The sequence below is a fragment of the Bubalus kerabau genome, chromosome 6, assembly GCF_029407905.1.
Source record: "Bubalus kerabau isolate K-KA32 ecotype Philippines breed swamp buffalo chromosome 6, PCC_UOA_SB_1v2, whole genome shotgun sequence".
Lineage (NCBI taxonomy): Eukaryota > Metazoa > Chordata > Mammalia > Artiodactyla > Bovidae > Bubalus > Bubalus kerabau.
Window position 1 is genome coordinate 17,243,492 of NC_073629.1, and position 23,255 is coordinate 17,266,746.

General features: G+C 56.0%; 2 protein-coding genes across 3 annotated transcripts in view; both read right to left on the minus strand.

Moving 5' to 3' along the window:
• Window positions 1–761: 761 nt before the first annotated feature.
• On the minus strand, window positions 762–5,449 carry SLC27A3 (solute carrier family 27 member 3). The gene is made up of 10 exons (XM_055586809.1): window positions 4,695–5,449; window positions 4,123–4,332; window positions 3,636–3,794; window positions 2,929–3,053; window positions 2,461–2,655; window positions 2,260–2,350; window positions 1,975–2,173; window positions 1,644–1,741; window positions 1,388–1,518; window positions 762–1,070 (listed from the first exon to the last, which is right to left on the minus strand). The coding sequence occupies exons 1-10, from the start codon at window positions 5,338–5,340 to the stop codon at window positions 894–896; spliced, it is 2,031 nt and encodes a 676-aa protein (XP_055442784.1). The 5' UTR covers window positions 5,341–5,449; the 3' UTR covers window positions 762–893.
• A 1,657-nt stretch (window positions 5,450–7,106) lies between these two features.
• The window catches only part of INTS3 (integrator complex subunit 3), a 39,213-nt gene continuing 23,064 nt past the window's right edge, over window positions 7,107–23,255 (minus strand). Inside the window, exons 9-30 of one of the 2 annotated variants that reach the window (XM_055584223.1) lie at window positions 22,344–22,441; window positions 20,872–21,063; window positions 19,854–19,941; window positions 19,298–19,377; window positions 18,748–18,839; window positions 18,304–18,410; window positions 17,442–17,561; window positions 16,977–17,106; window positions 16,517–16,571; window positions 16,187–16,290; window positions 15,603–15,647; window positions 15,274–15,393; window positions 13,161–13,314; window positions 12,070–12,138; window positions 11,174–11,249; window positions 10,578–10,691; window positions 10,172–10,220; window positions 9,034–9,201; window positions 8,636–8,736; window positions 8,439–8,511; window positions 8,078–8,234; window positions 7,107–7,964 (exon numbers count right to left, since the gene is read on the minus strand). In XM_055584223.1, the coding sequence (XP_055440198.1) occupies window positions 7,887–7,964; window positions 8,078–8,234; window positions 8,439–8,511; window positions 8,636–8,736; window positions 9,034–9,201; window positions 10,172–10,220; window positions 10,578–10,691; window positions 11,174–11,249; window positions 12,070–12,138; window positions 13,161–13,314; window positions 15,274–15,393; window positions 15,603–15,647; window positions 16,187–16,290; window positions 16,517–16,571; window positions 16,977–17,106; window positions 17,442–17,561; window positions 18,304–18,410; window positions 18,748–18,839; window positions 19,298–19,377; window positions 19,854–19,941; window positions 20,872–21,063; window positions 22,344–22,441 (2,270 nt within the window). In that variant the 3' untranslated portion in view covers window positions 7,107–7,886. The remainder of the gene's footprint in view (window positions 7,965–8,077; window positions 8,235–8,438; window positions 8,512–8,635; window positions 8,737–9,033; window positions 9,202–10,171; window positions 10,221–10,577; window positions 10,692–11,173; window positions 11,250–12,069; window positions 12,139–13,160; window positions 13,315–15,273; window positions 15,394–15,602; window positions 15,648–16,186; window positions 16,291–16,516; window positions 16,572–16,976; window positions 17,107–17,441; window positions 17,562–18,303; window positions 18,411–18,747; window positions 18,840–19,297; window positions 19,378–19,853; window positions 19,942–20,871; window positions 21,064–22,343; window positions 22,442–23,255) is intronic. The other variant, XM_055584224.1, reaches the window with a different exon arrangement.

The following is a 23,255-nucleotide window of genomic DNA, read 5'->3' on the forward strand; positions in this document are numbered from 1 at the left end:
CAACTAGGGACTGAACCCAGGCCACAGTAGTGAAAGCATGAATCCTAACCACCAGGGAACTCCCTGATGATTAACCTTTTGCACATCTCATTCAGGGGCTAAGGAGAGGCCCTTTTCCTTTTGATTTCCCCATCCCTCTGCCACCACAAGCATACATGTTTTTGAAGCCCTGCTCCAAGGAGGGCTTTCAGGCAACTCTCCCCAGAAACTGCACTGCCACTTCTGGGAATACAGGACTAACTGGGTAAGATTCGGAACATCTGAGTTGCACTGAGAGGCTGCACCCCTCCCCCTCAGGGAATGGATAACAAAGCCAGTTTCGAGGGGTGAGGTGTGTCTGGAGGGTCCTTTCTCCCAAAATGAAGCCTCTGTTTTGCCCATTTAAGACCCTTCCCCAGGCCCCAACCACAGGTGAGTTTGTGGAGATGTTTGGCTGCCCGCAGGGGGCAGGGTTTCCAAACCTCTGTCCACTTAGGCCATTTGAGTGAACCCCTTGGGACCTCTAGCTCCCCAGAGGAAGCAGTGGGAGCCCCATGCTCAGGGAGTGAAACTGGGACAGAATACCCACAGCACAGACATCAGTCATCAGGGGTTTTCCAGGGACAAGGATCACACGGGGTCATCCGAGAGGAAAAATACCGAGGTCCAGACACTGAGCTCAGGCCCAGAGTCCGGCCAGGAGCGCCTGCAGCTCTGACCGGGAGAAAATGTCAGTGAGAAAAGCAGTTCCACAAACAGATGGGAAAGCTGATACTGTGGAGCAGAAAGAGCCAGGGGAGCTCTGGTCAAGTTTATTACAAAATAAAGATTACAAATCTGGTATAGAAAAGATCCCCAACAGCAGTTCCCCAGCCCACAGGGCCCCCCTGTCGGGTGCGCTGGCGTGGGGGCGCTCAGATGCGAAGGTCCCCGGCCAGGAGGGCGCTGTACCGGGCAGGCGTGAGCGGCAGGTAGGCACCCCCTGCCTGGTCCAGAATGTAGAGCGGGTCGGACAGCGCACTTGGGTCAAAGCCCTCTTTTGCCATTCGAACCTTCTGCTGCTTGAAGGTCTCTGTGGTGGCCAGGGACTCCTGGGGAAGGGGAGGTCAGAGGAGGCTGAAGGAAGGGGTATTCTGCCCCAGCAGTTCAGGGGAACTGCCTGAGTTTTGTGGAGGGGCAAGTCTGGGGAAAGAGGAGATGAGGCCCAGGTTTAGAGGTGAGGGTGACAGGGAAGAGAAGGGGCCAGGCCTGAAGGACAAAGTGGGTGAAAAGCACGTGTCTGGGAAGGAACTGCTTTTTCTCTTCACAGAGTATGTTACGTGGGGGTCCTCCGGTGGGGTTTGGGAGCCACTGACTGCTGCAGATATACAGGGTGAGGTAAAGGGTCAGAGCAGGGGTGGCTGCTTACCTGGAGCCTTAGGAATCGAGGCCGGGCATAAGGTGGCAAGTTCTCAGAAACATGGGCATAGAGCTGCACAAGGTCCAAAGAGTGGGGGGGACGGAGAGCCAGGGCTGCCATCCCCGCCCGGCCTTCATGCCCTGGTGGGTGTGGGGGGCAGGGTCAGCCGTGGGAGCTGACCCCCACGAGGCCCTCTGCTCCCTGCACCCAACGTAACACCACTTCTGCGTGGTGGGCCTCGTGCCCCTCCCCACTGCCTGGGCACCTGGCACAGTGACTCCGTAGACGTTCACCTCCTGAAGAAAGTCCAGGGCCTCCAAGGCCTCGGCCACCTCGGTGGTGGCCACATTCTCCCCCTTCCACCTGCCAGAGATGGGAAACTCGGAGTCAGGGGGCAGGGCCACCTGAGCTTGGTGGGGAGACAAAGAGGCCGGGATGAGGGCGAGGTGCCAGATGGTCTCGGGGAAGAAGCTGGGAGGCTGGAGAGGAGAGGTTAGGTGAGAAGCTGGGTTGGTGCACAGCTTAGAGGTTTAGAGGGTTTGGGTCCCAGAAATTCAGACGCACAGGAGAAGAATCAGAAAGTGAGGGGCAGGTACCTGAACGTATCTCCGGTACGATCATGGAAGCGAAGAAAACCCTGGTTGTCGCAGACTAACAGGTCCCCGGTGTTGAAGAAAACATCCCCAGGCCGGAAGACGTGCTTCAGCAGCTTTCCCCGGGCCAGCTCTGGGCCCCCAGCGTAGCCCAGGAATGGCGACTGCTGGCTCACAGGGGCCACCAGCAGGCCTGGCTCACCTGGCAGAGCCACTGGGGTCAGGGGTGGCCGCCCCCCACGCCACTCTCCAAGTACACCACCCCGCCCACCCCACCTGGACACAAACCTGGAGACGTGGCCACACAGTGCCCCTGGGTGTCCCGAACTGGCTCCCCTGTGGTGACATCATAGCGAATCAAAGAGAAGGGGAAGACATGCTGGGGGAAGGGAGACCCAGGGACTGGGTCACTTCCGGTGCATGAGCCCCCTCCCCACTAACTCCCCCCACACTGTCCCCCGGATTTCCTGGCTTCCTCCTGCAACTCACCTTGTAAAGCCAGGAGGCGCGCCCCACAGCGCCCTGCTGTCCGGTGTAGTTGAAAGTGGCCACGTTGCCCTCGGTCAACCCGTACGTTTCCAGCACCTGCAGGGGCCCGAAGCGCCGCACGAAGCGCTCCCAGGTGTCCGGCCGCAGCCCACTTCCCACCACCAGCCGGACCTTATGTCCACGTTCTGCCTTGTTCTGAGACAGGTGGGGAGAGCGGCAGGAGCTTCAGCCTCCAGATGCCGGCCAGCTCCCCTTCTCCTCAGCTCCCCTTCTCCTCGACGCCCTTCACTGTGACCGCCTTCAGGTGCCCTAAGCATCCAAGTCCGACCACCCAGGCTCCTTCTCCCCCCTTCCATTTTCTTCTTTTTGCTTCCTCTCTCTGACTCTCAAGACAACGGTCTCAGTGCCCCCTGCCAACTGCCCACCTCCCTGCCGCCGTGGCTCCGCCCAGGATCTGCGCCCACGCACCGGGGGCTGGTTGACGAGGTATCGGCATAATTCCCCGATGTACTGGAACACCGTCACCCTGTGCTGCTGGCAGTCCTCCCAGAACTGGCCAGCTGAGAACTTGGACTTCAGCACCACTGTGGCCCCTGCCAGGATCGGGGGGGGGGGGGGTGAGGGAGGAGGAAGGAAGGAGGCGAGGTTATAGCTGGAGGGGGGCGTGGGGTCCTGACTCCCTTCTTCCCAGACACTAGCGTTCACTATAGTGTAATTCCCTGAAAGACCAGGCTGTGACAGTCATACTTGCCACAGGCCAAGCTGGCCCTCATCCCTTCCCACCTGTAATTTAGGGAGGTGAGTGCCCTGTCCCCACTTCCATCCTCACGCAGTCCATTCCCTGAACCCTGCCCCCAGGTCTCAACCCTCTTCTCCATTTGCCCCTTCCTGGGCTGACATTCACAGCCCTCCCATCTCCTGGCCTTTGGAGCCTGGAGTTCCACGAACTGCATGTCCCCCCTGGTTGCTCAGCCTGTAGGTCTGTGCAGGTGATGCTTCTCCATTGAACCAGGAGCTCCTGTAGAGGAGACCCAGCCTCCTTCCTCTCCATTCTCCACCCTGAAGGGCTCAGGAAGCATCCCCAGGTGAGCACACCACAGTAGGAACTTAGAGGTTTGCTGGCATTAAGCACTTGCCAGAGGGCTGAATGAGGGGTTGGGGCGGGGGAGACTGACCAATGCCCAAGCATCCCACGATGCCCAACAGGGAGCCAGACATGTGGTAGAGTGGGAGGGCGAGGTAGATCACATCCTCCTGGTGGGCACCGCACAGCTGGTAGAATGCCTGGCATTGCAGGACCTTCAGGTGACTGATCCGAGCAGCCTTGGGGAGGCCTGGGGGTGGAGGCAGGGGAGGTCAGGGAAAGGTCTGAACCCAATCCTTGTCTCCCCCTTTGCCCCTGCTGGTTTCCCGCAGCAAGAGGCAGAGGCAAGGCTGAAACTGAGAAGGCAGGCCGCGATGTCCCAGAAATGAGGGACGTTCAGGGAAGTGGAGAAATGAAGAGGGGTGGGAGGGTTGCCGAGGTAGGGGAGACTGGCCCCTGGGATCACCCTTCTCCCTGGGGGCTGTGGAGGAGTGGCCTAGGAGCCCAGGAGGTCACAGTTCCGGTTCCCAGGCCCCTGCCTTCCTTGGCTTTAGATTCTGGGGGGTAAATATGCTCACCCGTGGTGCCGGAGGTGAAGATATACAGGCACGTGTCCGTCATGTTCTGGGGGGCAGACAGGTACCCGGGCACTGGCCCATCCACTTCAGCGGAGGCCTCAGCCAGAAAATCGCTGATTCCAGCAGGACGGGTGTCAGAGCCCACAGCCCACAGGTGAAGCCCCATGGCTCTCAGGGCCGGCAGATCAGGCTCCAGGGACTCCAAGAATTCTGGATGGGGTGGGAAAGCACAGCCCCGCAGTTCCACCCGACCCAGAAGACTCCCCACCCCTGTACCCCATTTGTGCCCCCACCCGCGACTCGCACAGTTCCCGAGTAAGGACGGCTGAAGAGGACAGGACCGACGTCCCATCATGGGCCTGGGACCTGGAGCCCAAGTCTTGGGAAATCCTTGGGAAACCAGAGAGAGACCCAGCTGCCTCCCGTCACAAGCCCGAAGAACTCTTTTCCGCATCGCTTCCGAACCCCTTGGAGCGAGTGCGGCCTGCTCTCCAGCACACTCCCGCTCGGCCCTCGGCACGCCCCTTTCCGTGGCTGGCCCCGCCCCCGCCTGTCGGGCGCTCGGTCCTTACCTGGCGCCAGCACTAGCGCGCGGGCGCCGCAGCTGCGGAGGCAGTGCTGTAGGGGACCCCGGCGCAGAGCGGTGGGCACAAAGGCCGTGCGCAGGCCGGCCTTGGCCAGCCCGAACCAGAGCCACAGGAACTCTGGGCAGGCGGGGAGCAGCAGCGCCACGGTGGCCCCAGGTGCCAGAGGGGCCGCGCCATCCCCTTCCCGCACGGCCCGCGCCGCGCCGCTTCCGGCCGCCTGGTCTCTCGCGCAGTGCGCCGCCCGCTCGCCTTCCCCGGCGCCCCCCGTGCCGCCGCGGCCGAGTCCCCCGTCCCAGCCTCGCGCGCGCAAAAAGGCGCGCGCAGCCCGGTTGCTGTGGCGCTCGGCCTCCGCGTAGCTAAAGCGCTGCGCGCCGTGAATGAGAAAGGTGTGCGCCGGGCGCTGCCGGGCCAGCTGCGCGAGGCGCCAGGCCAGGCTGCAGCCCCCCTCAGGACCTTCTGGGTCGGCGGCAGCCGCGGCCAGAGCGCGCGCTCGAAGGGCCCGTTTGCAGCGTAGGGCGCGCATCGTGAAGGCCAAGTCTGCCGCGAGCCAGCGCAATCTAGACCAGAGGCGCAGTGGCAGCAGCAGCAGCGGCAGCAGCAGCAGCAGGGGTAGCAGCAGGAGAGAGGCCATGGTGCCCGCTTCCTCCGCTCGGCCCGGTCTGGCCCCAGCAGCTCGCAGACAGGCCCGATACTCCCTTCCGACAAACTGGGGCCGCTGGTCTAGCGCTCAGACCTCTCCTTCCCGGGAGCGGGCGCGCTGGCACACGCCCCTTCCCACCCAGCCCCCCTCCCCACGGGCGAAGAGTGGAGGCCCAGGAGGAGTGCTAGTGGGGGGCGGCCCCGCAGCCCGGCCCTCCCCAGAGCTACGCTCCGCCCCAGGCGCGCTCCCTCCCGGACCTCTGGCGGCCCGCACCCTACCAGCTCCTGGGCGGTGCTCAAGCCTTCTCTAAATCCCAGGGTCGGGTCTGTTTCAAGGTTTTCTGTAGGACAGTCTAGACATCTGGCTGGACTTTGGACCCCCGGTCAGAGAGCCAGGGCACTAAGAGCCAAGTCCATCATTCCCTTTTCCCTCTCATTTTCACTGGATGACGGGAGGGTGGCAGTATTCTCCCAGGAGACTGAAGAACTCGGCCTCCTGCCCACATGGTGCTGCAAGTTGCGGCATGGCACGTTGGCCAGACCCATGCCCTCCCTCCAGCCGCCAGCAGCAGCAACCCCAGGAGATGGGTGGGGGCCGAGAGTGAAGTAGGGGAGAGGTGGAGGCCCAGAGAGCCAGATTTCTGGAGGGGCCATGGAAGCAGAGGCCCCTCCCTTTGGGCAAAGGGACAATAATTGGGGCTAGCCAGCCAATGCTTTCCATCCTGGTTTTAATTGGGGCAGAGGAAACAGGGGAAGGAGAGAGGGGAAGGAAAAGAGGCCTCCGGCAGTTTAAGCTTTCAAAGGAAGGAGCAGCAGCTTTGAGGGATGGGAAAACCTGGATTCTGTAAAAGACAAATTTGCCAGCTGAACAGGAGGAGCTGTCTGCAGTCAGCCCAAACTTCACTCCTTTCTCTTCAACCTGCCACTCAAGCTCCCAGGACAGCAGCGGAACAAAAGCAGAGCCAAGGAGCTTTTCCGCTGGTACACAGGGATGGGCAAGTGGCTAGACAGGAAGACGGTTCCTTCTCTCAGGTATCTGAACTCTACACCAGGCACACGTATCAGCAACCCCCGCCCCACCCAACGGAGAAGGCAGTGGCACCCCTCTCCAGTACTCTTGCCTGGAAAATCCCATGGATAGAGGAGCCTGGTAGGCTGCAGTCCATGAGGTCGCTACGAGTCGGACACGACTGAGTGACTTCACTTTCACTTTTCACTTCCATGCATTGGAGAAGGAAATGGCAACCCACTCCAGTGTTCTTGCCTGGAGAATCCCAGGGACGGGGGAGCCTGGTGGCTGCCGTCTATGGGGTCACACAGAGTCGGACACGACTGAAGTGACTTAGCAGCAGCAGCAGCAGCTCCACCCAACCCTAGCCCAAGCAGGTGGTCCTCCAGTCGCTGGTAAGCATTGGAGTATGACACACTAGCTTCTAGAAGGCAGCTATGCTCACCACTACACCACCAATGTAACACTAGCATTCCGGAAGCTTCTGTAAGCCTCTAGTTTCGTGAGAGATGGACAAGGACAGACAGGCTTCCGGGAGATGGTACAGCATTGATTTCTGCCTGGACAGGTCAGCGCCTGGCCTGCACAGCCAGCAGCAGCAAGAAGGACGTGGGGGTTAAAGCTAACTCCCTCCTGCTCTGGACAAGAAGGGGGCGGGCAGGAAGCGAGAACGGGAAGAAGGGTGCCAATTAAATCAAGACCACCGGTACATGCACAGGGTAAGTGGGGGCAGCAACTCTGGCACAGAAGAGCTTCTGGCTTGTTTTATTGTCATTTAAAAACAACTTTTAAAATGCGATTATCTCTGCCAAAAAAAGAAAAAGACAAGACAGACAGATCCAAGGAAATGGGACCATTTGACAGTTCTGTGGAACATGTCTCTGGGACTCCCAGGGCTCTGGCCCCACATGAGGTGCCAACTTTGGGTCAGCACAAGCCTCCAGGGCACCCCGGGTGGGGCTGTGGCCTCCCTCTCAGATTCCTTCCTGAACACCTGTGGCATCTGGCCCTCAGAGAGGAAAAGGCGACGTGAGCACATCACAGATTAAATGCTCATTTCACACCGATGTACAGAGGGCAACTATAAAATGCCTGTTCAGAGCAGATCAAGACCTGAAGGGGGAGCGGGGAGGGGCACGCGCGCACAGTTTTCACTCTCATCCTAGCCTCTGTGGCCACCCCTCGGCCATTTCTCTCCTCTACTGAAATAGCTTTTGGGGAGGCTGGGGGAGGGGGCGAGGACTTCCTCCAGTCCAGGCTTCGCACAGCCTCTGGCTTCAGTGGGAGCCCAGTATCAGTGGGAGCAGCAGCGAGGGGGCTGCGGGCCCCAGAGAGGAGGGGGTGGGGCTGGTGGCTGCACAGCAGCTTCTCGCGAGGGCTGGGCTCCAGGAGGCAGCTCGTCCTTCTCCCTGGGTGAGCTCTGGGATGGGGACAGGCTGCTTCCCCTACGATCTCCCCAGCCTCTGTTAACCTCTGATTCACCAAGGAGGGGAGGGCAGTCCAACTGGGGGTGGACGGGGAACAGGGCCTCAGTCACTGTCAGACCCCACTGCAGAGGACCCTTTCCGTTTCCTCTTGGTGGGCTTCGGTTTTGTGTCTTCTTCCTCCTGGGAGAGAGAGGAGGGAGAGTCGCTAGCCCGGGCAGCTGCCAGGCCCAGCTCCGCCCGCACCCGGCCTCTCCCTGCATCCCGTGCGTGGCATGCCCGGCCAGGGGTCTCACCGAGGCACTGCTGGAGCCAGACTCCTCCTCAGCATTGGGCGGCTGGGTGGCATTCTTTCGACTTCGGGGGCTGGACAGAGCGGCTTTTCGCCGGCTCTTGGGTGGCTTGGTGGAAGAGTCCTCGTATTCCTCGGCCAGGGAGAAGAGATCGCTGAACCTGAGGGGGAGAGGGAGCGCTCGGAGGGTGGGCGTCCTGGCCCCAGGGCCATCCTCCCACCCTGTCTCTGCCCTCACGCCACGGTCTCTTATTTGTTTTCAAGCACCTGGTCTTGCCGGAGACTAAGTTTGTGTCCCCAGCAGGCCACCCTCACCCAACCCCTCTCCCGCTCCTTCTCAAGGCCACAAGTGCAAGGAGCCTCACTTCATCTTGTGGGCTTCGTCACAGCTCGCCTGGACATGCTGCAGAGCCTGCAGAATTGGGGTCTGGCTGAAAACTAGAGGGAGAAGGGAGAGCAGGGAAGGGGAACAGTGAGGTGTCTGCGAGCTGCCCCACCCGGATCCACAGGTGGTCTGAGTCGGGGCAGCGCCATGCACGCGGGAGAGGGCGGGGAAGCGTACAGTTCTGCTTGGTGTTGGTCAGGTTGAGACGCAGATTGTCCAGGTGCTCCAAGATCTGCTCCAGAGTCAGCTGGGCCAGCTTGCTGCTGGAACTCCTCAGGCTGCGGGGAAGTCAGGAGAGTGAGTCTGAGCTTGGGGTGCGGACTCCAGGAGCATGGACAGCCTCCCCCACTGGGGTTCCTCCTTAGGACAGAGGCAGCCCCTACAGAGAAAGGAGGGCAGGACTGGGAGGGGCCGGGCAGGGTAATGGAGGTGGCTTAGAACAGGGATCAAAGACGGGGCAGAAGAAACAGGCACAGGGGCCACGGTGGTCCTGCACGCAGGCTGCTTCACACCACTAGGTGTCGCCCGTAAGCTGGGCCAGGACCAAACTGGACCGCCCTGCGGGAGGGTCCCACCTCTGCCTCTTGCGTGGGAGGCTGTTGTTCTTGATGAGCAGGGACTTGATATGCTCAGCCAGCAGCTCGTCATGCTTCATGCACCAGTGCCTCAGGATGCTGGTGGTGAACTGGTCGTCAGGGTGGCAGGGCCGGCTCAGCACCATCTTCACCATCTCCTCGCTGGGCCTGGGGGCAAGAGCGGGGTGCGGGCAGGGGCGCCTGGCTCACACAGCTGACCACAGGAACCCCTGGCACTCTCTCATGGACTTTTCCCCCAAACCCTGGCCTCTCTACCCCTGTCCCACCCCAGACTTGCGGTAGCTTTCTACTCTCACATCCTTCTCCCTCTTCTCTTTGGGCCAAGGAATGCCTGGTTTCATCCTCTGCAGAAGCCAGAAGACAAGAAGCGAGGCTTTTCAGTTTCTGTGGCAGCAGAAGGTGTGTGCGTGTGTGCTGGGAAGGAGCCCCACTCAGTCTCCCCCACGCTGCCCAGAGCAGTCAAGAAGTGGGCCAGGGAGGCAAAGGGACAAGTCTGTGGGGTGTGAATGCTCCCTGTGCCCTGCCTAGCTGGAGCAGTGGGCCACCCTGGTATCGAGCCCAAGGAAGGGACACGTGGCCCTCCAACTTTCCCACTTCCAGTCTCTCAGCCAAGAGAGGAGAAAAGGCGGAAAGACAGCAAGAAGGTGGGAAGGAAAAGGTGCACAGCTGCTGCTCCATTCACCTGGGGTTTTGGAACAGTGCCTCTGACAGAGGGAGGGGCCTCTGCCCATTCGCCCTCTACACCCCACCCCTGTGGCTCCTCCACTCTGGCCCTTCCTCCTCTAGGACTGGCCTCGTGGTAGCCACAGGGGCGAGGGGGAGGGCAGCAGGAGCCACCGGGGATTAGAACTGCTGCGGCAGCAGGAAACAGGGATGTCCGGTCCCCACCTCTGCGGGCAGCTCCTGGTGGGCAGGGGGGTAAAGTCGAGAGGAAGCCCAGATCCCAGGGGACCTGCTTATTTGTAAATCACTTTGGGGGAAGGGTGGAATAAGCAGATGTCAACAACAGGAAAAAACAGGCAGCAAAGGAGCAGGACAGGAGCCCTTTGTGTGACAGCACCTCTTGGTGTGTGCAGAGTGGGGACCAAAGAGCCCCAGGGGCGTGGGCAGAACTCACTTCTCTCTTCGGAGCTGAAGCAGCAGACAGGACAGGGCCTCTGGGTGCTCTATGGGGGAGGTAGAGGCTGTTCAGAGGAGCACAAAATTCCGGAAAGAAACTCTGGCACCTCTCCCATCCCCCAGCCGCAGCTACTGGCAGGAGTAAAGACAATCTTCAACAAGAAACCAGGAAGAGCGACCCCCAGTCCCACGCCACCTGAGCCCAGTTCAGCACCTGGCTTGGAGAGGGGTGCAGGACACGCCTAAGGAGCAGAGGTGACTTAGGGGGCCTGCCTTTCTGCACTTGGCATTCTGCTGGGAAGGGGAGCTGTGGATCTGGACTGATCTAAAAAGAAGCCTGGAGGCCCAAGCCCTGGAGTGTCCTCTCTTCTCCAGTCACATTTCCCGCCCACGACCCTACTCACCCTTGTACTTGAGGTGCTGCAGGATGGGGATTATGGTCTCCAGGGGGATGTTGTGGGCCAGGAAGAGCTGCCAGGCACAGTACTGCTCAAAGGTTTCCCAGTCCAAGCTCTGGACTGAGTAGACAGAGAAGAGACACACATATTCACATTCTGTCACACGCACAGAAGGCTAACCCACTGACTATGAGCACCTCACGCAAGGATGTACAGGTGTGGGAACAGCGATCCTAAGACCATAAGTACTTTCCCTTTCATGCAAAGCACACTTCCAAAGCCTTCATATAGCTTCTGTATTCTCATCACTCTGAGGCCAGGTCAAGGAACTTTTATACAGCCAAAGAACAGATCCAAACAGATACTGCCAAAGGCCCACGGCAGGCTGGAAGGACCTTCTACCTCATTCTCAGCCCCAGAGCCAGCTTTCCTGTTACTAGAAAGTACACAACCACCTCTGGGAGATAGTGAAGGACAGGGAAGCTTGGCATGCTGCAGTTCATCGGGTTGCAGAGAGTTGGACACAAATGAGCAACTGATCAAGTACATAGGGCTGCCACCCCTCTCATCTCCCAGGGAACCTCAGGGCTTGGCACACTTACTGAGTATATTGAGGACCGAGTCTTTTCGAAACATGACCAGGTTCCCCATCATCACGTGGCAGACCAGCTCCTGAAGCTAAAGGGGATGAGGAAGAAGGCAGAAACCATTGGTTTTAAAAGAGGCCAGGAAGCTAGTATGGAAAGAGAAGCAGAAGAGCTCATTCAGGGAAAAATCAGAGGAAGTGAAACCCAAGTCATAAAGGAATGGGAAGGAAAAGGCACACGATGGACACCGGGACCCTGAAGGACTCAGGGGGCTGGCAAAGGAGCAACTGGCTTCAATGGGGACCAGACTCCCCTGTTCAGAGCAAAAACCATTACAAAAAACCCATCCCTCATGTCCTGATGGCAGAGTGAGAAGAGGCAACCTCTCTGCTTGGATGTAGCCTGGGCCCCTGATCCATCCCAGCCTGTGCTGAGGGGGGCAGGGCCATGGGAGGCTGGATTACAGGTGTGGGGAGAACAGCACAGGTAGGAGGGCTCTTGTGGGAAGGAGCAGAAATGGGACCCCAGTTTAGGACTGAGGAGGGACCACAAGCCAAGCTACAGCCTCATAGGGACGTATGCATGAAAGGTCAACTACAAGTGGTCTGACCATTTTTGTTCTGAGCCAAGGGGAAGACCAACGGAGAGCTGAAAAGCAGTCCCCTTGGTTTCCCTGAAGAACAGGAGTGCCCCCAAAGCATGGAGAATAAGGGGAACCCCAAGCAGGACTGGCCTATACCCAGCCTGCTGCCCTGGGGGCTCCACGTTCCTTCCCAGCCCCTGGGGCCGAAGGTACACACAGTGGCTGCCAGGAGCAGGGTGCCTGTGGGCAGGACTCCCTCTCTGCAGGCAGGAGGGGGGAGCAGGGCCCTGTGTCCCCAGGCCTCTCGAGATGACAGCTCTGTGTTCACCTGTGCTGAGTCAATAACAGCCACGATCATGTTGAGCAGCTCCCCACTCCGCAAGGTCTCATCTGGAAACTGGAGGAAAAGAGGGAGAGAAAGGCAGAAGTCCAAAGTGCACCCCTCAGCTTTCCCCTCACAGCCCATCCCCACTCCCTACATGCTCAGGGCGTGCTGGGCTAGCCAGACATGGGGTCCTGACGTACATGTCTAAACAAAGACCCAGTAGCTCTGAGGCTGGGAATTTAATCCTTAAAGAACCCAAGGATTTAAATGTGTGCATCCACACAGTGAGTATGAGTGTGTAAGGAAAGGAACAGGGAGCCACCTAGAGACAGAGCTAGAGCTCAATGGGACTGGACGTGATGTTAGTTCTGTGAGAAGCGACAACAGAATTAGCATTTGCATCTCTGGCAGCAAAGAAATCCAGTGTGTGCCGACCCCTGCCAAAGAAGGTACATAGAGTGTGTGTGTTTGGGGAGGGTGCGGGGTGCGCAGGGACCCTTCTGGAGAGGGGAGGGGTGCTGGGCATGAGCGCCCTTCCTCCCTTGGGTGTTTGGCTGGCATCACACTTCCTCCTGTGATACCCACACCCTATGCCCCGATTTCCCTGTTCCTGGGAACTCTCACCAAGAGGAGGAAAAAAAGCAGTTATCTCCTCCTATGCCCCAGTTCCTAGAGAAGACTTAGTGAACAAGGGAAATGAGAGCGGAGTCTCCACTACAGAGGCCCTGGTCTTGAAAAAAACCAGAGAGAACTGGAGGGGCCATCGGATGGCCAAAGAGCTTGAATATGTGGACATGGATCTGGCTGGGAGCCCTGTCTGTCCTGGGTCCAGAGGATGGGGCCAAAGCAGAGGGGACACGTGGACAGGCCCAGACCCAGCTCACAGGACAAGAATTCTGTGGGTTTTAGACATTTTTCAACTTGATAGAGTGAGGCAGAAGGAGGGGACAGCTGTGGTGTGGGAGAAGGGGCCTACTGAGGCCAGCAGCGGAGGGTAGAGGAGGGTGAGGGTTGTGTGCAACGAGATGACGCGGTCTCCCCTGTGCCCACTGGCACTGCTGTGCCGTCCCAGGGACACAGATCGAGGTGCTGACCTCTGTGTAGATGGAGGGCGTGAGGTGGCACAGCAGCCGCACGTCATCCTCCTGGCAGGCCTTCATGTCCATCATTAGGCAGGTGTGCAGGTCGCCCAGCTGGGTGGCCTGGGCGAATGACTCGTACAGGTTCATCTTCCCGGCGGCGGCTTTGCTGCAAGACCAGGCGCGCCTCAGCCAGCAGCCTGACCCCGGCCTCAAACAAGCCCTAAGTAGACCCCACTCTAGAACCCCTTACTGCCCTGGATGCCCTGGGCTCACGTGTCTCACGGCCCTCCCCGGCCCTCCCCAGAGACTCGGTGACTATGGAAATCAGGAGAGACTCCTCTTCCTCCCCAGCATTCCCCCATGTTTCAGATAGGGCTCAGACCACAGTCAGTGAAGTTACTACCTGGTAAGAGTAAAGAACAGGAAAGAGAGAGGGCTCCCGTCAGGTTAGAGAAAGCTTTCTCTCTTGTTCTTTGGGCTCTAAGCAATGAGGGCAATAATACCTACAGATACCTGCTGCCAAGTCGCTTCAGTCGTGTCCGACTCTGTGCGACCCCATAGACGGCAGCCCACCAGGCTCCCCCGTCCCTGGCATTCTCCAGGCAAGAACACTGGAGTGGGTTGCCATCTCCTTCTCCAATGCATGAAAGTGAAAAGTGAAAGTGAAGTCACTCAGTCGTGTCCGACTCTTAGCGACCCCATGGACTGCAGCCTACCAGGCTCCTCCGTCCATGGGATTTTCCAGGCAAGAGTACTGGAGTGGGGTGCCGTCGCCTTCTCCAATGCGTGAAAGTGAAAAGTGAAAGTGAAGTCGCTCAGTTGTGTCTGACTCTTCGAGACCCCATGGACTGCAGCCTTCCAGGCTCCTCCGCCCATGGGATTTTCCAGGCGAGAGGACTGGAGTGGGTCGCCATTGCCTTCTCCACAGATACCTACCTCACACCATATGCAAAAAACTTAACTCAAAATGGGTCACAGGCCTAAATGTAAGAACTGAAATTACATAACTCTTACAAAAAAACAGGAGTAAATCACAAATGACAAAGGAAAAAAAAAAAAAAAAAACAGGACTTGATCAACATTTAAAACTTTTGTGTTTGAAAAGATACCATCAAGAAAGTGAAGAGGCAACCTTCAGAATAGGAAAAAATGTTTACAAACCATATACTTGATAAGGGACATCTACATAGAATATCTGAAGAACTCTTAAAAACCCACAAGAAAAAGATAAATACCCAATTGAAAAATAAGAGATTGAAACAGAGTTTTTTCCCAAAGAAAATGGAAACGGCCAATAAGCACATGAAAAGATGCTCAACATCATTTGCTGTCAGGAGACGCAAATCAAAACGAGGATGAGAGGCCACTTCACGCCCACTAGGCTGGCTGTTGTCGAAAGCCAACAACTGCTGGGGAGCGCGAGGAGAAACCAGAGCTCTCACACGGTGCTGCTGGAAACAAAGCGCCCGCGTCGCCTCGGCGAGCAGTCCGGCAGCTCCCACAGGTGGAGAACAGCGACCGCTGGACGCAGCAGTGCTGCTTCTAGGTATATACTCAGGACAACTGAAAACATCTGTCCACGCCAAAATCTACGTGAACGTTCACAGCAGCTATATTCACAACAAACAAAAAAGCGGAAACAACCCAAATGGCCATCAACAGGTGAATGGGTAAATAAATTGTGGTGATGTCCCAGAACTGGATTATTTGGTCATAAGAAAGAATGAAGTACAGATACACACTACAATGGGATAAACCTTGAAAACACTGGGCTAAGTGAAAACTGTCAGTCATGAAAACTCAGACACCGTAAGCTTCCATTTATATGAACTATCCAGAATAAGTAAACCTACAGAGACAGAAAAGTGGATCAGCGTTACACGGGCTGGGTGAAAGGGAGGACGGGAAAGTGACTGCGAACAGGTATGCGGTTGCTTTTGGGGGTGATGAAAACATTCTAAATTGGACAGTAGTAAGAGTGGCATATCTTTATGAATATACTAAAACCACTTTAACACTGTTACACACACCCCCCACACACACCGAGCTCTGGGGAGTCAGGCATGAAGGGAGAGACACACTCTAGGATGCTTCCTGACACCTTCTTACACAGGACCACACCCACCTGGCCCGTAGGTAGTAGAGCAGGTGGTAGCCAATCTTGGGCTGCTTTTGATATAGCTCAGAGAGAAGGTCCAGAAGCAGAGAGAAGCTGCTGTTGTCTTCTTGCATCTGGCACAGGTTCCTGGAGTGGGAGATGGGAACAGAGGAAAGCTTTCCCTGGGGCAGACTCTCCTGTGGCACTTCTGGGGGGCATGGCTGCCTGTGCCCACTGCATACCCCTTCTTTCTGGAGAAGCAGCCTCATTACCCCAGGACAGAAGCATAAGCGTGCTGACAGGGAGGGTGGAGAGGGCAGCATAGCGAGACCTAAACATCAGATAGAGAGGCTTACCTAAATATTAGGTAGAGAGGCTTCCCCACAGACTCCTCCAGGGACCTACAAGACGAAGGTGATATATGAGAGTCTGTACAGGACAGAGGAGGAAAGGTGAGCTACAGCCAGCTAGCATGGAAGACCAGCTTGAGGCTAGAGGCCAGGCCTGCTCCTTTCTTAACGAGCATGGAACTTCCTGCTGCCCCAGAGGCTGGCTCAGAGAAACCAGGGGCCTAACATGGAAGCAGTCTGGTTGTTGTCACTGTAAGTGAGACTCCTGCCCTTCAGGGAGTTCCAGGCAAGGGTCCAACCCCACCTGAAGCAGCAAAGCCTTGGGGCTGCCGGGTGCAGCGGCAGGGCAGGACATGCAGGGAGGGCTGCGAGTCCACTGACCAAGCGTGCTCAGTGTTCAGCAGGCAAAATAAACCCTCGTTTAAGTGAAGCAGTACGTGTGAGAAGAAAAACAAACGAAGAGATGACTTTTCTCACGTCCCCAGCAAGGTGCCTCTTGGGCTAGGGCCTTAAGAGCATACCTTTAGCTTCCTGAGGCTGGGGTAGGGGTGGGGGTGGACGTGGGAAGGGTCTGGAAAGATGAGCCTTACTCCTCAGTGATCTCCTCGGGCAGCACCTCCCCTCGGAAGTGGCCCTTGAAGAGCTCCTGCAGGCAGGAAGCGAGGACAGACAGCTGCTCCGAGTCAAAGTCTTCCTGGGTGGTGAGAGGAGGAGAGACTGTCACCACCCAGACCCAGGCTCCCTGCCCCCACTACCCAGAGCCTCTGAGCTCATCTGCCTCCAGCTCCAGCATCAGCAAGCCCCGCCCCCAGCAGAAGGGACCAATCCGGAGGAGGGGAAGCTGGGAGTCAGCTGCCTGGGGGGCTCTGGGCTGGGCGGGCTGGGCTGCTCCCTCCCTGAGGGGGCAGGTTCCTCCTCACCTCCAGGACCTGGTCCACGATTTCCTGCATGACCTCACACTGGGCCTCTGTGTCACTACAGAGCAGAAGGGAGAGGAGATCTCAGGGACACGGAGGAGAGCAGAGGGCGGGACACACACCCGGAATGCGTGCACAAGCACACTCGCGTGCACACAGACAAAACACAGGAACCCTGGGAATCCGGGCTGTGGTGAGGGGGCCTCGGGGCAGAGGCCAAGGAGAGGGGGATCCGCACAGTACTGCTTTGGTCCCGGAGGCTCTTCTACTCAGAACGTTGGAGGGCCTGGCGTGCTGCGAAACAAGGCTGCCCCCTCCCAGCCCACACCCTGCAACCTAAATTGTAGAAGGCATCTCCTGTGCAGCTTCAGTCACTTCTCCACACACCCCCACCAGAACCCTTCCAAACCCACCAGTCTGCCACCCACCAAGTACCAGGCAGACACCCAGGGCCGGCACCCACCTCCCCTTCTGGAGCTGGAGCACTTTGTCCCTCAGGGACTCATCTAGCTGGTCAAGATAAGGGGTAATATCAACTGGTTCCTCCACCACTGTCTCCTTGATTGGGTGGAAGCGAAACTCTCTCTTCTTCCCTGAAGGGAGTGATTTAGGAAAGGAGTTACTTGGCCCAGACATGAGAAGCACAGAGAGCCCCCTGAACAGTCTGGCCCCCTGACCCGAGCTGGGTGTGCACCATTCACTCAGAGTTATGGAGTGCCTGAAGCACTTCCCTGAGTGTGGCGTGTTCTAGCCTCAGGAAGCAAGAAAAGGCAGGGACCACTTGTCCTTCTTTCCCTCCTGCTTCAGTGTCAAGTTCTGGAGTCTCATCCAGGAACACTGATAACAAAACTAACTCAGAGGCACAGAGAGGGCAGAGAGTCTGCTCCTGCCAGCTAGCCCTCCTAGGACGGACACAAGCCTGGACTACCTTTGCTGTTGAGATCCTCCTCATCATCACTGAAGGCTGCCTCTGCGTTGTCATAGCAACTCTCATCCTTGTCTGACATGTGGTTGTCCATCTCCATGGAAACTGGCTCCTCAATTTTGACTTGGAAGTAAAGAAAGACAAGACATTTGATGGCCTCCTTGTCCCATGCTCTTGGGAAGGGGAGAGAAGAGGGCAAGTGGGAGGATAAGGAGCTCATGACCTAAATGGAACATGGATCTTGAAAGGACAGGCATCTTGTCCTCCACCCTCCAGGGCTTTTGGGGGGGGATTTTCCCAGTAATGAGAGCAGCACAGACCCTGACGCCTCTATGCTCAGCTGAGGGTCAGCCAGTAGATAAGATCAGGCACAGTCCCAAGTGCTCTTTAACTTAGAACCAAGTTGGAAAGCTCTGCCTAGCTTAAGCCCTTACCCCAAAACAAAAAAGGAAGGGGATCTGCCTGGAATTGGAAGCAAGATTTGAGACCCAACATGATAACCTCTCATCAGAGGACAGGGCCTGGGGCTGGGAAGAAAGATGGACAAAGCTAAAGTGAGATAAACATACATTCCATGAAGGCCTTCCACCTACTGAGGAGAGGTCAGGAAAAAAAAAAAAAGAGGAGTTAAAAGAGCAAGGGATGTCAGTGAAAAACAGATAAGACAGAGAAGACATCATAAAGGATGACAACATAAGGAAGACAATATAAAAAAGAATTAAAAGAAAAAACCGGGGCAAGAGAAACCGAACTGGACAGAGTCACAGAGGTGGAGCACGTGACATCCTAACCGGGGTTCCAGTCCAGCACCCTGGACGTCTCCATCCCTCTCCTGAAATCGGTGATGGACTGGGCGGGCCTATACCTTCCACAGGTGGGCTGGGCGAACTGCAGAACTCAGGAAACTTCTCCCTCAGCATTGCCCGCAGCTCCTTGTCCAATTTAGGGTTGTCAAAGAGGGGAGCCAAATGCCTAATGGGGAACATGAATGAAGGTCAGTATCAGAGCTCCTCACTTCTAACGCTACGTGGAACTAAACAATACACAAGTCTAAGCCCAATGGGACAACTGGGCAATACTGCCTGGGAAGGGTCATGGGGCACAGGGAAGGCATCTGAATCCCTCTGCAAGAGAGAAGTTCCTCTAAGAGGCAAGAGGACGTATGCCTAGCAGCCTGCGGTGGAGCCAGTACATTCTATATGTCTCAAGGGAAAGGGTCGGCAGTGGGAGAGCAGTATCTGGCCATGCTGACCTAGTGAAAGGAGGAAAGAGCTGGTTTCCCTGCCCCACAGACACATGAAGTGCTTACGCCAGAACCCGTTTCTCCACAATGTGATTGAGGGAGGAAAAGACACCCTGCCGCACGTGGCCCTCCAGCGGGGGATAGAAGTTGGGAATGATCTGGAAGGGAAGAGGAGCAGAAAATGAGCACAGGGCAGGACCTTCCATCCAGACTGTTCTGCTAAACTAGATCTAAAAAGCAGCTTTGGTTCCATTCAGGAAACACTGGGAGGTATGGCTGCAGAAAGGACTGGAATGTTCCTGACTGTCCTGCGCTGTTAAAATGGGAAACTCTTACGCTCAACCTGGGTGCTCCTCAAGGAGATGGGATTTTACCTGAAGTCATCATCCCTGAGGCTAAGAAACCCCATGGAGACATGGAAAGATCCAACTGGAGACAGGGGGAATGTGGGAGAGAAGCGTCACTGACTTAGGACAAAGGACCCGTGACCATGAGCACAACCACTTTGCTCCCAAGGGGCACTGGGAAGACCTATTCACTGACTGCCAAGGTTAGAAGGACACACACTTAGCTCTGCTGGGCGGACACGGGGAGGAAAAAGGGCTGTGGCGCTTACACGGCACATGAAGTCCAGGAGCGTGGCGGTGATGGCTGGGTGCGGCTTCATGGAGTGATGCATGACCAGGATGGCTGGTTCTGGAGATTGTGGAATTAAAGGGTCCCCCCACATCAGAGTCCCCATACAAGAAGCTATCAATATATACGAATGGCTCCAGAGAAAGCTATGTCTTCCCCGCCCCCTTCTAGTTCTGCTGAGCAGACCCAAAAGCAGACACTCCCCGCCACGGCTCACAGCCCTCATCTCCCTTCCTGTCCCAGCATTCGGCTTGGAGGAGGGAGGTGGCAGGAGATAGCACAGACTTTTCCTCTGCCTGGGCCCTCCCCACTCAAAGCCCGAACGTCAGGCTATGGGGTGAAGCGGGTGGCATGGTCGCTCAGCCTCATCAAGGCAATTTTCCTTCTAGGTCAAGGGAGCGCGGATGAGGAACAACGGAACTGCTGCAGATAAGCTGCCTCCACACCACGCTGCCCTGACACTTACGGCCACTACCCCGGAGACGAGGCAGCAGCGCTGGGGGCTGGGGAGTGGCTGCCTGGGCTCAGTCACATACCTATGTTCATAATGCTATCCTTGTCAGGGCTAAAGAACAGCCAGTCGTAAAACAAAGCCAGCTTGGCATTAGAGGCAGCGACATTGGACTGGAAAAAAAAAAAAGAGAGAGGAAAAAAGAGGCTAATTTCATCAACCAGCTCCCTTCCCTGCAGGAGCCCAAGGCAGATTCCAGGGCCCACGTAACTGCTCCATCCACGAAATTAAGTTTCTAGTGAGTCAGGGTGGAACCGCCCCAGGGGTGAAGACACCCAAATCTGTGTATGAGGTCTTACCAACCAAGGGGCTGGGCATTGGTCTGGGTTCTTGACCCCACAAGGAGAACATCTGGGCCTGGGGGTCCCCTGATCACCCCTGAGCTAAGACACTCAGACTAGCCCCTCAGCTGCCTGTGCTGAGCTCCCCAGGCACATTCCTGAAGGGAAGACCCTTAGGCATAGCTTGCTATTATATCTGAATCAGCACATTCCAAGGACCCAGTCAGACAGGGGAGGGGGAACCCTGTCAGGAGAGGTCAGAGGGCAGCTAGATGCCAGAGAACAGTTTCCCATCCCAGGCACAGAGAGGAAACGCTGGGAAGGAAATGGCTCTACTGTGGATTCACCCTGTTCGAAGAAGGGAAGTATCCAGAGTTGACGCCAAAAGGCCCGGAAGTAAGGGTGTAAGGAACACAAGACCTGAATGTGAGTCAGGAACACTTCAAAGGAATAATCATACGTGGTTTCTGGAAGCTAACAGGAAAGACAGGGATGCCTGAGAAACCCAGGCTTGGAGACTGGCAGTAAAGGTTCAGATGAAACTGTTCAACCCTAAACTCACATGGGAAATAAAAAGTGTGAGTAAACTTCTAGAGATATGAAGGGAGGCAGGGCAAAGGCTGAGATAGTCAGGAGGAAGAGAGTGAAAAGGGGCCCTTCGGGGTCAAGTGGCCCAGAGTCAGGAGGAAGCATGGAGGTGTGGGACACGAGGGAGAGAGGGTCACCACCCTGTAGCCTCCGCCCCCTCACCCAGCCCCTCACCGTGCACGTGGTCAGCAGCCAGCCAATGATGGCCCATCGGGGCAAGATATCTGAACTCAGCACTTCATTGGAAGGGTGGACAACTCCACAGATGTAGCGAATGAGGTCACAGCGCAGAGACTGACTGTCTGGGGTTGACAGGTACTGGCGCTGGAACCAATCCTGGTATCGCTTTTGTTGACCAAACCGCACCTTGGGGGAAGGAAACATTAGAAAGAAGAGCTAGGAAGGGAGGGTGGGATCTCTGGACAAAGAGAAATGAGCGCCATTCATCTTTAGGTTTGACCTAGACCTCAATTTCTTCCCACGACTTAGTCATTAATTCCTATTGTCTCTCAAGTCTCTCTGCCTCTGGGAAAACATCCTGATTTAACTCTTCCTCGATTTAAAAAGAATGCTGTCTACTCAGCACTGACTGAAAGCCTTCCTAGGCTGAATGACATAACAGGATCACTGTCTAAAACACAGAGATTTTCCAAACCTTCTTCCAGCCAAGTCCTTCCCCTAAGTGGACTCTGCTGCTGCTGCTAAGTCACTTCAGTCGTGTCCGACTCTGTGACCCCATAGACGGCAGCCCACCAGGCTCTCCTGTCCCTGAGATTCTCCAGGCAAGAACACTGGAGTGGGTTGCCATTTCCTTCTCCAAGTGGACTCTAAGTGTGTACAAATAGCAACCCTTCCTAAGGGGAAGATCTAGATTTCCTCTTCTATTCCCAATTCAACCAAAATAGAGACGAGAAAGGTTAAAAAAACAAAAACTAAAACTAAATCAACATAGTCCAACAGAACATTTGGCAACGGTGGTGCCTACTGAGCTCCTAAAATGTAGCTGCTCAAACTGAGGTACTGGACTTTAAATTTTATTTAATTGTAACTAATTTAAATTGCAACATGTGGCTAGTGGCTACCAGGTGGGACAGCCCAGATCTAGACAGTTCTTCTGGATGACTTGGGGAACTGAAAGCTGGCTAGAGCAGTGGTTCCTTAACACCAGACTAGCTGCACAGAAGTTGCTGCCCGGAAAGTCTGTTAAAAATACAGATGCCATAATCAGATTCTCTGGGAGAGTAACGTCCAGGAAAGTGTATTTTAACATGCTCCTCAAGCAATGCTGTCATAATTCAGCCACGTTTGGAAACCAAAAGGCCGTAGCTCTCTTCCTGAGAGGTCATGGCTCACCCTGAGGAACCATGAGTTTCACAGAATGAACACTCTCACTCTACTCTTTTATAGCACATTTCACAATGGTAAATTACATTATTTGTATACAAGTATTGGTTTAATGACTGCTTTAGACAGACTGAAAGCTTCGTGAGAACTGGAACTGTTATGTCTTTCTCAACACTGTATCCCCAGTCCTTAGCTCTACGCCCAATCGCACAACTTGACCAGCCCTCCACCAGACGCCTGCAGGCTGAAGGGAGAAGCGCAGCACCTGCAGCTTCCCTCCCTGCTGAAGTGGGTCAGCTTACCCGGGATGTCATGAAGAGGAGCTTAGTCTCCATGTCTGGGGTTAGACGACATGCTAGGAATTTTCGAGACGTTCTCGACTGAAGAAGCTGTAGGATACCTGAACCAAGTATGGAAGGAAAGAGAAAAGAGAAGACTGAGGAGCAGAAGGCAGGTGGGTCACCTGGGCCAGGTTCCGATGGCCAGTGGTCTTGCTCTTGGGGAAATTCCAAGACACGAGCAAGAGGGGTTCTAACCAGCATCTGAGTGATGTGCTCCATCCAACCACCATCCCCAGGACCCAGATGTATTCATTCTTTTCTTCTACTAGCCGTCCAGAGTCCCCTACTCACATTATTCCAGTTGGCAACATGTGGGAAAGTTAGGGAAAATTTTGGGACACCCTAGCCTCTCTTTCTGCTCCTGATGGTCCCACCACTGGGTCCTGGGATCAGTGTGGTGTTGTGGCATAAGCACGAGCTGTGGAGTCAGACAGACCTGGAGCCAAATCCTGCCTCTGACACTTACTAGCTGTGTGGCCTTGGGCAAACTACTTAATCTCTTTGAACCTCAATTTCTTTATCTGTAAATATGGAAAGTAAAATATCCATCTTACAGGGGTGTTCTGAGTATTAAATGAGTTAACATGCACGAGCCTAGCACATAGCAGGCACTTAGAACAACTCAGTACATGTTTCCATAAAAGAATAGTACAACATAACGCAGAACCAGAGCTAGCTTCTCTCCTGACTTCCTAGTCCTAGACTGTTACACTCGTGTTACGTGTGCACATGTGCGCATATCACACACATGTGCATGTTGGAGACAGGTTGGGGTCAAAGCTGTACAGTCACTGTTTAGACCATAAGGACCCTGGGAAGGCAAAAGGGAGATGCAAAGGGCCTCGCTGGGGGAGGCACACAGACACGTTCCCT

Bases quoted from the DNA above. Each gene is read 5' to 3' on its own strand.
- SLC27A3 (XM_055586809.1), bottom strand. From the start codon at position 5,340: ATGGCCTCTCTCCTGCTGCTACCCCTGCTGCTGCTGCTGCCGCTGCTG. The intron at 3,795-4,122 runs GTGAGCATATTT...CTCCACCCCCAG, and splicing joins CTTCACCTCCGGCACCACGG to GCCTCCCCAAGGCTGCTCGG. The intron at 3,054-3,635 runs GTCAGTCTCCCC...CGATCCTGGCAG, and splicing joins CGTGGGATGCTTGGGCATTG to GGGCCACAGTGGTGCTGAAG.